The sequence below is a fragment of the Lathamus discolor genome, chromosome 1 (assembly GCF_037157495.1).
Source record: "Lathamus discolor isolate bLatDis1 chromosome 1, bLatDis1.hap1, whole genome shotgun sequence".
In the NCBI taxonomy this organism is placed as follows: domain Eukaryota; kingdom Metazoa; phylum Chordata; class Aves; order Psittaciformes; family Psittacidae; genus Lathamus; species Lathamus discolor.
This window is the reverse complement of record NC_088884.1, coordinates 104856060-104869350: the sequence shown is the minus strand read 5'-3', so window position 1 is coordinate 104869350 and position 13291 is coordinate 104856060. Positions and strand designations below refer to the sequence as shown.

The window sequence follows — 13291 nt, the reverse complement described above, 5'->3', positions numbered from 1 at the left end:
GGCAAAACATATTCCTAGTATGACAATTAATTCACAAGAGTGGTACTAGGTAGCATGTGTTGGAGGACTGATGCCCCAGAAAGGGTCTCTGTTCACAGTTGTGCTTCAGTGGAGCAGAATGGTACTTAAAAAGCATTTGCTGTGCTTTTTATTTCTCTGGAAGACAAGGATGTATTCCAGCTATCAAGTGCAAGTGTTCAAAATACCATTTTCAAAATATGCCACAGGTGACTGAAAGCATGATCAGCAGTTGTAACAATAGTACATACTTACATCAATATCTGATTATTACCATGATTTATTAATTTTTTTTAATAAAAATTTATGTTAACATTTCTTTTTTATAGAGATGGTCATGCAGTGCTTCCAAAATCCAGAAGCCCTGATACCTCAAATCCATGGCCAGTGAAAGCTAATGGTAAGATTTGCTTGCTTTCTTAAGGCAGGTGAATTGCACATGTTAATAAAAATGAAGGAACTGATATGGGCCCTCCACTTAAAACTGCCTTCCTGTAGATGACTTGTCATGTACATGTTCATGACAAGATAAAAGGTTATTTTTAGGTTTCAGTTATTTCATCTACAAGTTTCTTCCTTTGTGGTGTGGTTTTCTTCCTTTGTGCACAATGTATATGAAAACCCAAAACTTCACTAGTAGCTAGGTATATAGCATCTACTGGTTCCATTTTCATAGAATCATAGAATAGTTAGGGTTGGAAAGGACCTTAAGATCATCTAGTTCCAACCCCCCTGCCACAGGCAGGGACACCTCACACTAAACCATCTCACCCAAGGCTCTGTCCAACCTGACCTTGAACACCGCCAGGGATGGAGCATTCACAACTTCCCTGGGCAACTGATTCCAATGCCTCACCACCCTAACAATTTTGTCTCATTTATTATACTAGTAATGGGATATTTAGGATAGTCAATAGTTCTCTGATATCATAGTATCTTTAATAAGGGAAAGGTGCCTTTGAACAAGGACCCAGTTGTCAGATGATATTAAACAAAAAATAACCCCCAAAAGTTAGTAACAGGTGACCATGGGCTTGTGTTTTGTACATTTCAAGGGAAGAGAAATCATGCCTTGTTTCCACTGTATGTTGTTAAGCTGTTTATCAGCATTTCTCTTTGCTTAGCATGACTTGTAATAGCATTCATAACATGCATTGAATATAACATTCCTAAAACTGTTAGAAGAAAGTATAGTCCATCAGACGTAAGTTTGGCAGTGTCCAGCAACCAAGCATAAATGTTATTCATTTCATAACATAACATTAAATATGTTGTTTCTTTAATAAAAATAATTCCTTTGGGCTAATTTAATTTCTGTGGGAAGGTTGCTGTGAAATTGTTGGGTTGTTGTTTTTTTCTTCATTTTTGTTTAGGTTGTTCCTGTAGTGATTCCTGTGATAAAACAGAAAAGACAACTGATACTTATGGGCCCAAGGTAAGTATTACTCTATTGTGCCTATTGTCATTAGAAAATCTACTCTACCAAAATTTTAAAAAATAAATAAATAAAACAATCCATGAATGGAGGGATACAACCCACTGTCAGTGGGTTTGTCAGTTGATGTGAATAAGCACTGATCATAATAAATATGCCAGGTTTTTTAATTGATCTTCTCCTTCTTTGGGACTGCTTTATCAAAAGACACAGGGTCTTATGAGAAGAACGCAAGGCTCTGATCCACAAAACTCCATTCCGTTCACAATTTCTGGAGATGTTTGCACATTACATTTACTAGGTGGTTTTGCTCCCCTCTTTCTCCCCCGCCCCTTATTTTTTCCTGAGAAATAGCGTGTTGTAGGACCAAAAGTATTGAAACCTGAATGTGTTTTGTAGAGGTTATAATAATGTTAAATGCATCTGTTAATGTAATGTTTAGTACATGTGGGGGTTTTTTTAGTTGCCCTAAATTTTTTTTATTCCTCTCATGTGCAACTTCTAACACACATTAAAGCTGCCTACCCATCACCCTGCTATCTCAGATGAGAATAGGGTTTTGTATTTGTTGCTAAGCAGAGCAGTGAACATTTTAAGGCTTCCTTGCTGCATCAACAAACTTCCAGACTCTTTAAGAGTTAATTTGTATTGTTCTTTGCTTTCTTAGATAAATGGCAATGGCTTCCTGGGGCCTTCCCAGACAAATACAGAAAACAACATCCATCACGCAAAAGGACTAATGAATCTCTCGGGATCTGGAGATGCACTTTCCGTTGGCTTTACCAATCAGATAGCAGACTTTTCTGAACAGAGTGACAAATCAGGTAAGAGGAGATGAGATGGGGGACAGCATTATTCAGTCTTTAGTGTATACATGCAAGTGAGTCAAGGCATTGTTGAATATGCTGAAATAAGTCAATGTTAGGCTGGCAGTCAGTTTTAGAAGATCATCTTCAAGTTGCATGCTCGGCTTCAGAGAAATTAGCTGATGTTGGAGATTGGATTCTGTGTAAGAGAGAAATGAAGGAAAGCCATGATAAAAATTAGAAGTAATGCAATGGTGTCTGCCTCTATTTTTTCTGAGAAAACATCCTATATTAGGAAAACTTTTCCTTTTATACTGTTCTCTAAAAACAGAGGTTCCAGATGATGAGTATTATGATGAGGATGATCACAATGAAGTTGTCCAGTATCTGTTGGATGTTGTAGATGAGGAAGCCCAGAACCTCTTAAATCGTAATAATGCGACCTCAGAGGCTCAGAGTCTTCTGCATCTCAAGAAGACCACATCAGAAGATCACTTGCCAGGTAACATAAGCCATTAAAAAGGCATATAATTGACAGCAAAATACTTCTTGAAACAAGGTGCCAAATAAATTGATTTGGCAGGAAAGAGAGTTTACACTTAATTGATGTGTGAACTGAAAGTTTCCCAAGTAAAAAGCAAATGGTTGCTGATTCCAGTGAACTTCAGTTGCAGTTTTATAATGCAAGCTCTGGTTTGATAGATCTGGATTTTGCTCTAAGTAATCTGGGAAAATTAGTCCCATACAGGAGTTGTCTTTTCAGTGGCGTTCATGCTATTCTGCAGTCATGTTGAAATGCTGAAGCATTTCAGCGTTTCATTGATTACTGATAGCACAACTTGGAAATGTGTTGAGAGGTCTCAAAACAAACAAACAAAAAAATGCCAACCTGCTCTTTTAGAAAGACTGCTGTTTTCAGAACCTGCTTCTGTACACCTTTCATATCCATTGTTCCAGCTCCTTAGCTGCAGTTGTTATTAACTGAAATTTAGCATGGAGCAGGATTTGTAGTTCCTTTGTGGTCTCATGCTATGTATGCATACTCAAAGGTTCAATCAAGATGCTTGCTACTCCTGTAGAGATTCCTTGTAGAACTCAAGATATACCTTCCAGAATTGTAACTATTTCAGCTCTTTCACTGCTCTCCAAGTTCACTGGGTTATTGTTATTAGTCATTGTGTTAGAAATCAGGGAACTTTGAGGTTCTGGCTGTGCCAGGAGCTCAGCTGAGGAATATTATTGGAGCTCCACTACTTCCAATTTCCTGTAGCTAGGATCTGGCCTTTGCAACTGAAGATGAATTGAATATGTAATATACAGCATCAGAGAACTACTGTAGCAGACAGGTACAAGTCATATTTTATCTGGCAAACCTTAATTAGGTCTTGTTAATACAAAGAGCAAGTAGAATCCTGGTTTAGACCTACTGCTGGTCTAAATGTAACTGAATGGAAGAAACATTATTGACATGGAAATCTGATCACTTCTTAGCACTAGGCTGTTCATCCTTTATGTTGCGGCACACATACTCTGTTAGCTATGCAAACCACTTCACATGGAATGACAGATGTTCCAGTCAGGAAAGAAAGGAGCCTGAAGTCTGATCATTCTATACAGTTGGACCTCTTTTCCAATGCACTTTTAGCAAAGGGACTTAATAGATGTTTCTTGGTTATTCTGGTACCTGTATTCCCTGTGTAGTGCCAAACAGGTGCAACAGGATTTACATCTATGACAAGGTGACTCCTGGGCATCTTTGTGTGCGTTATGCTCTATCTCCTGATTTTCCTGTTCCAGCAGAGATGAATGGAAAGCTGACAGAAGATAAGTCTGAAGACACAGATTGTGATGGGTCATCTTTGCCTGAAGATTTTTCAGAGGTGGGATGGCAAGAAGCTGGCAGACATTTGTCTGCTGATTTTGCTTTCTCAGATGATCTTTTGATTTATTGTTTTCCTTATTGGCATAGAACTTATGGAAATAACTTCGCATGTCTTTTAATTTAAAACGCCTTTGTCAGTAGTAGCTGTACATGGTGTACAAACATTTTTTTAATTGTATAAGATTACTGTAAATTAATTATATGAGAGAACAAAGCATAGCGTTATTTTATACTGTTTCTTATATATTATTTTTTTTTTAATAAAGGGCTAGAATAAACTACCTTGTTAATGTTATTTTGGGCATTTAATCTAAAAGATTTGCTCAATTCCTGCTCAGGGAAGAGAAGTAGTCACAACAAATGCTGTGTAGACTTAGGTGTCCAAAATCTAAATCGGAGATTTTTTTCCTCCTACTTTTTTGCTAGGCTCTGTTCATTAATTTGAACAACATCTAGATGGGGTTTATCCTACATTGCATGTGCTGTTTTACATCTGTCACTAGATGCCTGGGTTTCATCTCAATATTTGAGATCAGCAGAACACTGTCTGTCCAGCAGATCCTGGCTGTTGCAGCTCTCTGTCCAGCTACTAAAGCTGAGAGTCAGATGAAGAATCTAGCTCTGTATTAGTGTGCTCTAGGAGGCCAACAAGTAAAATTTTCTGAGTATGGCAGTGGAAACTTGCAAGCTGGCTTAATAAGTATAAATGGTTTTGTATAGGGGTTTTTTTGCAAGGGGAGGGTCAAGATGCTGCCTTCTCTGCTGAGTCTTCATCATCTGTTGAGGAAGGTGTCCTTCCTCTAAATACATTCAGAGGTAAAGCCCTGTTCTGCTATATATAGGAGTGGTGGCTTGAGAGAAGGCAGAAGTTTTCACTATCAAACTTACCTCATAAATGGGTTTTTAATATTAGAAATAAAGTAAACTAGAGAAAACATAGATGGCTCTACTGCTGCTGTGAATCAGGAATGATTTTAAGGCAGCTTTTTGGCCTTGTTGCAGTAAAGCCTCTTTCCAAGAATTCAGTGTTCTTGTCCTCTCTTATTTTGGGTTAATGAGATGTCTAAAAGGGGAAAGTCTTTCATTATGTGCTGCTTTGAACTTAGTACCCTTCAGAAATAGTCCCTGTAATTATTAATTGTTTAAAATTTACAGTGGGTGAGTGTTATAACTCTGTCCTTTTAATGTGTTTTGAAATATTTCTGCCACTAGCTAACACATGTAAATGGATGTGAAGACTACTGTGAAGTAAAAGCTATGCCAGAAAGGTAAGATTCTTTTACTAGTGTTGCTTGAAAGCAAACCCGTGAAGTCTGAAACTCTGACAGAGATATGTTATTAAAAAAAACAAAACAAAAAACTCAAACTAAAACAAATCCAGTGAGGTATCTGTGTGAAGCCTTGTTGCATTGCTCTCTGCCTAGTCTTGTTATTGCAAAGATTGTAATTTGTGGGAATACTAGTCAGCTTTATGTGATTTACAATGTGGTTTTATTTATTCCTTTGATATGTGGTTACAACAAGTAACTGGGTTGTGTTCAAATGGCACCAAATAACTTAATTTGCATTGTACTAACAATTTGGTACTTGCATGTGAAGAAAATGTTCAAACAATGCTGTCTTCAGTTTGAAGCTTTACAAGTTTCATTAATGTTACTTCTGGTTTTAGAGCACAGAATCTAAACTGCATAGTTCCACTGGTCCGTCTGTTCCCATTTGAGTATTTAGGACTTACTTTTTTATATAGAAAGCTTAAGTCAAAGTGTATATACTTCTTTTTATATTTTGATGTTGTTTCTAGGATGTTTCGGGTTGAGGCTTGGCACAAGCAATATCATTATGACCTAAAATACTTAATATGTTTACCACCATCCTCAACAAAGCTAGTAAAACTGCAATTGAAAATAGATATTCTATTGTATAGGTAGTGGATTATGTGAATGGTCCAAACCTGCTTTTGGGTGTTCTTTCACAGAATCACAGAATGGTTTGGGTTGGAAAGGACCTTAAGATCATTTACTACCAGCCCCATGCCACAGGCAGAGACACCTCACACTAGATCAGGTTGCCCAAGGCTATGTCCAGCCTAGACTTGAACACCGCCAGGGATGGAGCATTTCTCTGCTTAGCCTTTGTAAAGTAATTGCAGTGATAGCTATTACCAGATTCTTGCCTTCCTGTCTCTTTACCCACTGTACCTCTTAAATCTCTTTAGGACCTTTTTTGTGATTACTGTTACAGACCCAGTCCAGAAATATTTGTAGCTATAAATTACTTTCTGGTGATTTTTTTTTTTTTTATTAGGTTGCAAATGTGTTGGTATTTCTCTAGGTGATCTTTTTTTATTTCCATACCTTGTCTTCTTATAGGTTGACTCCACCACCTCCTTTGAGTCAAGCAGATGAAGATGAAATCACGTGGGGAAGCGATGAACTGCCAATTGAATCAGTCAGCCAGGAACGTGTAAATAAAGGCAAGAACTTTAACAAATCATCAGTGGAAATCTGAGGATCACATTAAATAGAGAAAATGCCAGAAGTGAATTTTAAAATGTCCTGTTTTGAAGGTGTAAAGACACATGTGATGGGAAATCTTAACAGCCCATCAGCCCACTGGAAAGGATCTTTACAGCTTTGCATAATAAATCTGCAAAACTTGATAGGAAAAAGTATTGGCAACATTGCACCTATACTTGTAGTAGACTTGAAACCAGCTGAGATGCTTTCTTCCATAGCATCTATCTGAGAAAAGCTGTAACTATAGATATTTAACTGTGATCAGATTGACATATCATGTGCTTTGCATGCTCCATGATCAAATTAGGCAATATATTTTTGTCATGGCTCTCATTTGTTCACTGCTGCTCATTGTGGCAGAGTGGAACGCTACTCAGTGTGACGTGTTTGGCAGAATCTAGTCTTTACTTCTTGGGATGGCATTAGTAAAGTCAGTTCCTGAAATGCTTATACAGCTGCCTTTTATCTGCATTCATTAAAAGAAAAAAAGGATAATCTGTGTAAACCTTTAGACTAAGTCTAAATTAAGGATATTTTCAATTGTGATATCAGAGAGACTCTCGGTTTATTAATTTTGTTGTACTTCAGAGAAATAATGAAGGCCTCACAGAAAGCAAGCTTTATTGGAAAAAAAAAGATAAGATTTAACCCATCTAACAATTACCCCTTGAAAGACATGTTGAATGTAAGTGCTAAAAACAAAGTCACAGGCTGTTATATTTAAGTGAAGAGTTCTGAATAACCCCTGTGTGCATTTATCAGTTTTGTACTTTATTGTGTGAAGAACTTGCATTTAAAATATGTTTGAACTTTGTTTCAGTGTGTTTATTGGAAGTTCAGGAAAATAGTCCCTTTGGTTCCTGGATTTATCAAAGCTGATTTTGCATCGTGCTGATTTTGTTAGTTAATGTGGTTTTGCTTGTCAAACTGCTCTCTGGTGTATTGAGGCAATCTAGAGAAAACTGGTAGTACAGTGGTGAACAGCAACAAGGAAATCCAACATTGCACTACAGTTTCCCTAGTTTTCGCTTTTTTTTATTTATATTTATATCAATCAGTCCTGTTGTTCTGCTAGATTTCCCTTTAGTGACAAATGACGAGATCTCTGCACTCCCTACTGTGAACGTGCTCCCTGGTGGCAAGTACTCGGGAGCTAAATTGAAGTCAGTGATCAGAATGTTGCGTGGATTGCTGGAACAGGGAGTCCCTTCTAAAGAGATTGAAGTGAGTAACTACGTGTCCTTTAAAGTCCTGTTTTCTATTATGAAACAGTTAGACATAGAATGGTTGGCTCATCACTGCCTTAAATATCACAGCTCTTTAATTGGCAGCTCCAAAGGGATTAAAAGACTTCTTTTACCAAAAACTTCTCCCCCTTCCCCCCCAGTAACTGCTGAGAAATGAGATTAGGTTGAACTAGGAATTCAATTCAAAAGTGTGTTTACATCATTCTTTCTTCTGGTAAATTACCAAGAGAAAATGACGTTAATAGGCAGAGACAAGGTAAATGCTGTGAAATCTACCTGCAGAATGTGAAAAGAGTCTTAAATGAACCATAGATGATCTTAAGGTCCTTTCCAACCCTAACTATTCTATGATTCTATGTTACACAATCTTTTTCGAGAGAATGAAAAGTTGTTTACTGGATAATAGCTTTGTATGTTTCATTTTCTTAGCTATATGAAATTAGATTCCTTCCTGTGACTGAATTATTATTCATCTCTACATTAGGATTATTTATTTCTGAATTATTCTGTCTGTTAAGTACTTGGTTACAGAACTATTCTTTACATTTGTTACCATTCAGCACTTTCTAATGTGTATATAATTGCTTCTCTACAGAACCTTCAGGAGTTGAAACCTTTGGATCAGTGTTTGATTGGACAAGCCAAGGAGAACAGGAGGAAGAACAGATATAAAAACATACTTCCTTGTAAGTCCTAACTAATCTGGAGTTCACTGTTGGTATTTCATTACCACCTGTCTGATCAGATGAACTGGGTTAGAAGTGGCATGCCCTAGCTGTGCTACTGAGAGGGGAAAAAATTTGTCTGCCACTTATTTTCCACACATTTAAAGCAAGCAGTTGTAAAGCAGCTGAGTGAAGAGTAAGCTACTGTAGTATGCTGGGATGGATGTTGACAGATCCTTAAGATGTTTCAGCAGATTCTATGTCTTAAACATCATATACATATGGAGCCAGACAAGACTTTTTTCAGTTTTACCCATGTGAAACTGGAAAACCAGACCTGTATACTATTGTCAGTAAATTTCCTGCAACAAAATTCTATTTGTTAGGTGAGAGATGTGTGGAGAAACAAGAACTGACAAATGTTCTGAATGAGAAGTATTCAGCCTCAGTTTCAGAGGTGCTGCAATTTGAATCGGATATCCTGCTTGTCTCCTGATCTAGATTTCTCCCCTAGCTACTTTTTTCTTTACTCAAAGAGGAGTACCCTAAAGCAAGTCTTGTAGTGATTTTTAATCTTTTTAATAAGATTTGGAAGCATCTGTGGAGATAAGTACTATATGAGTGCGTAAGGCTCAGCATCTCTATTGTTTGAAAGTCTAATTATGTGCATGCATAACACCAAGGAACATTTTTGTTGTGTGGGAATTGCAGATGATACCACTAGAGTGCCCCTTGGGATTGAAGGTGGATACATCAACGCCAGCTTCATTCGCATGCCAGTGGGGAATGAAGAATTTGTTTACATTGCATGTCAAGGACCTCTCCCCACGACTGTAGCAGATTTCTGGCAGATGGTTTGGGAGCAAAACTGTACTGTGATTGCCATGATGACTCAGGAGGTTGAAGGAGAAAAGATAAAATGCCAGCGTTACTGGCCAGATGTACTCAATAAAACCACCATGATAAATGATAGACTACGGCTTGCTCTTGTAAGACTCCAGCAGCTCAAGGGCTTCATCATTAGAGTGCTGGAGCTAGAAGAGATTCAGGTAAGTGAATCTACATGCTCAGATTTTTTTTTGAGTGTTGGCATTTTTATCCTCATACTTCTGGCTTGCCTGTTTTCAGTTGCAGTGTCTAATCAAGAGGTAACTTGGGGCTTCTCCTTTTTGTCCAGTGATCATTACTAGTCAACATTTCCTCATTGCAGCTTGTGCTATTCTGTGACCTTTACAGAAGGCAGCTGGACCAGGAGATCATTTCATTATGCTAATAAGACTCTAAATGTTGGCTTCTTAGGTGCCTTTGGCCACATAAACATTTACAGGGATATGAAATTCACTGATAGTTCAATCTGGCTGGTTCATTCCTTTGTGTGATCATCTCAGTCTGCCCAGCGTTCCTTATACTATTTAATTATTTGCTAGTTATTTTCAGTTTAGCTCATTGTTTCTCTTGTTTTATGGAACTACAGAACACCTTCATTAGGCAAAGACCTCTCTTCTGAGACTGTTTCCTTTGAGAACTTACCTTTTGGGTTTTCATTCTTCCCATGTGTTACATTTTGTTGTTTTTTTTAAACCTTAGACAGGTGAAGTACGGCACATTTCCCATCTGAACTTCATTGCCTGGCCTGACCATGACACCCCTTCTCAACCAGATGACCTGCTTACTTTCATCTCCTACATGCGTCATGTCCACAAATCAGGACCTATCATAACTCACTGCAGTGCAGGCATTGGACGGTCGGGGACTCTTATTTGTATAGATGTTGTTCTAGGGTTAATCAGCAGAGACCTCGATGTGAGTACCCAAGAGAATGGGCTAAACTGTGCTTTTAACTTGCAGGAAATATGTTCCATTGGATCTGTCCAATTGTTTAAAAAATATGCTAAGCTTTTCAGAGTAGCATATCTTAATGGAACTTAAATCAGGATGCAGAAGAGCAGTACTTGTGAAATGCTTCTTTGTTGGTGATCCAGGGGGTGGGGTACTCAGACTTCTGCTGGTTCTTGGCTCAGGGAATCCTCTTGTTGGTCTTGTTTGACAACTCAGCAATCCAACATTGGTAGGTGCCACTTGAGATATCAGAGTTTATGTTGCAAGAACATCTCCTGCCATGGCAGACTTCTGGTGTATGGCTTGGGAACTACAGTGTGTTGCCATGATGACCTGGGCAATTGAAGGAAAAGCTAAAATGCCTGCCTTGCCTGGCTGGATGTACTCAGTGGAAGTATCATGTTAAATGGTGCTAGAGCTGAGAGTTGCAGCACTCAGTTGGTCAGAGATCCATGAACTGTTGGAGGGCAGCTAGAAACCAACCAAACAACTGAATCAAAAACTCAATGTACAGACATCTCAGCTGGAGATGAGGGTATGTAAATTAACTTTTCCAGCACAACCAGGGATATGCATTTTAGTGTGATCCACAGGAGGGTGCTAGCTTCCTTATGTTTGTGTTCTTCAGTGTCCTGGTGCATTTGTAGAGAAGATAAGCTTTGTCATGCTTAGCTTAGTGGGGTGTCTAAGAACCCAAAGACTGTCTTATAACTTTATAAACCTGGGGAAATAGTGTTTTCTTAGGCTGGACTGAAGGGCTCTATCTTCTGCACACTCAGCTACCAGTAAGAGTAAGCAGAGAGAAAGAAAACAAGAGAAGGAAGGTATCTGATGTAGGAGGGCCACATACATATTGCCTAGAGACAACATACTGGTTATCTACCAGACATTTGTAGGCTATAGTAAATTGTTACTTGTTTCACTACTAAATGTTTAATGCACCTAGTTGGATTCCTTGGTTTGATGCTGGGAATATTTCCTTTATATGCATCTAAGTCTTATTTTTAAAAATGTTCTAACTTGTGGTTTGTTTTGGTAGTTTGACATCTCGGACCTGGTGCGCACAATGCGTCTGCAGAGGCATGGGATGGTTCAGACAGAGGTGAGTCTGGCTTCCCCAACTATAAGATAAAAACAGTGGAATTCTAACTCTGATGTGCCAGGAAACTTTGCGATACACACAATGGCTGTCTTTGTGCCTTATAGTGTAACATTTGTGTTGCGAGAATTATATCAGATGCGTACCAGTAAGTAGCAGTATGTATTTAACAGTTATAAACACAGGCAATTTTTAACATGCTCTGCTGTTTTCATCTGTGTTTAATTAAAAAATGTCCTGAAATCCCCTCTGGGGAGATTTTCAAACAGAAGTTAAATTAATGGTTTAGGAATAATCTAGATCTAGAGCTAATTAACTTTACCTTGGACATGGACATCACAAGGTCTTGTTAAAATCTGCACTTTCTCTTTGAACACGAAGGAATTGTCAAATCATAGTTTAAAAAACAAGCAACCACAAGGAAAAAAGAAAAAAGAAATGAAACCACAAAATTATGGGCCCCATATCACATCCCAAAACAGGTATTACTCCCCATGCCGGTACTGCTGAGATTAAGATAAGTTGCACTGTCAGAGTTCTGTATTAGTTGGCATTAGTGCAAGGCCTCTTGAAATTCACTTGATGTTTTCATTCCTACTTATGTAAAGTACTTAACTCTGCTTGAGGTAATTTGAGTATGAAAGAAGGATGAATGTCACATATAAAATACACCTTTAGTGGCAGGGGAGTGCTTGCCTTTATTTTAAGTTGAGGTTGCATATTTCTCCACTCTGTGGTTTGTTTTCTGGGTTGTTTGGTTTTTTTTTTATTAATCTGTAGAATTACTATTGAAATTGAGTGCTGTGCAGGTGAGAGTGAATTGCTTTGGTGATGCAAGCATTTTTCGCATGGTCTGTGCTTTCCTTTCCCTTACAGGATCAGTACATTTTCTGCTATCAAGTTGTTCTTTATGTCCTGAATCATCTCCAACAGGAAGAACAACAGAGAGACAAATGAAATAATACTGAAGCAGAAGTACTTTTAAAATAAGAAAGCAGTGAGGTCTAGAGGCTCTCACGCGTTCTGCCAATAGTTTTCCAGTCCCTTTCTTCAGTTGCTGTCAAATGTCTTTTCTGTAAAGTCTCTCCATCATTCCAAATAAGGTATATAGCTATAAGGAAAAGGGATAGCTCATATGGTACCACTAATGTCTTCACTCGCATGGACACGTATGTGAGATTTTTGTATAACAGTAAATAATATTTAATAAAGCTGTATTTTTTTGCAGCTTCCTTAATATGTAGTAAAATAATTAAATAAAAATTATTTTAATTAAAAAAAAAGTAAAGAAGAAGAAAAAAAGTAATCTTGTAATGCTTCCTGCAGTTTTGCAACTGTTTTGGGGTATTTGTTTCTTATGCGGTGAGGGAGGGATGAAGCAGTATTTTTCTCCTGGCAAACATTATTACAAAGACATTTTAGTACTCTCTTTAAAAAGCTTGTTTATGGCAGATTTTTTGCCCTTTTAATATAGTTACAGCTATTTTATAGAGGGTATCTTGAAATCTGCATTTAAGGTTTGAGATACCTGTTAGCATGATAGTAGTGAATGTTTACTGTATCACAGTTAATAATGTTTACTTCATAGAGTTTCATGTATATATTTATACACTTTTACAGAAAAAGCTGAATTATCAGGTGTCTAACCTTATAACTGATTAGGCATCTTCTCTCTGTAAATAAAAAATGCACCTAAAGTATATTGATGAGTGGGTCTGGGTATTTTTGTGTCCTTGTGACTGATTTTTCTTGGTCTTACAGGTCATCCTTATCCTCCATTGTGG

The 13291-nt window shown here is 37.8% G+C and overlaps 1 protein-coding gene across 6 annotated transcripts in view; it reads left to right on the top strand.

Moving 5' to 3' along the window:
* Positions 1-13209, top strand: part of PTPN13 (protein tyrosine phosphatase non-receptor type 13) — a 123955-nt gene extending 110746 nt beyond the window's left edge. For 5 of the 6 annotated variants that reach the window (XM_065689048.1, XM_065689040.1, XM_065689006.1 and 2 more), the window contains 13 exons: positions 348-418; positions 1392-1453; positions 2121-2277; positions 2591-2761; positions 4057-4139; positions 5354-5409; positions 6511-6614; positions 7733-7881; positions 8500-8590; positions 9281-9618; positions 10157-10372; positions 11448-11510; positions 12384-13209. In XM_065689048.1, the coding sequence (XP_065545120.1) occupies positions 348-418; positions 1392-1453; positions 2121-2277; positions 2591-2761; positions 4057-4139; positions 5354-5409; positions 6511-6614; positions 7733-7881; positions 8500-8590; positions 9281-9618; positions 10157-10372; positions 11448-11510; positions 12384-12464 (1642 nt within the window). In that variant the 3' untranslated portion in view covers positions 12465-13209. The remainder of the gene's footprint in view (positions 1-347; positions 419-1391; positions 1454-2120; positions 2278-2590; positions 2762-4056; positions 4140-5353; positions 5410-6510; positions 6615-7732; positions 7882-8499; positions 8591-9280; positions 9619-10156; positions 10373-11447; positions 11511-12383) is intronic. The other variant, XM_065689035.1, reaches the window with a different exon arrangement.
* Positions 13210-13291: the final 82 nt, after the last annotated feature.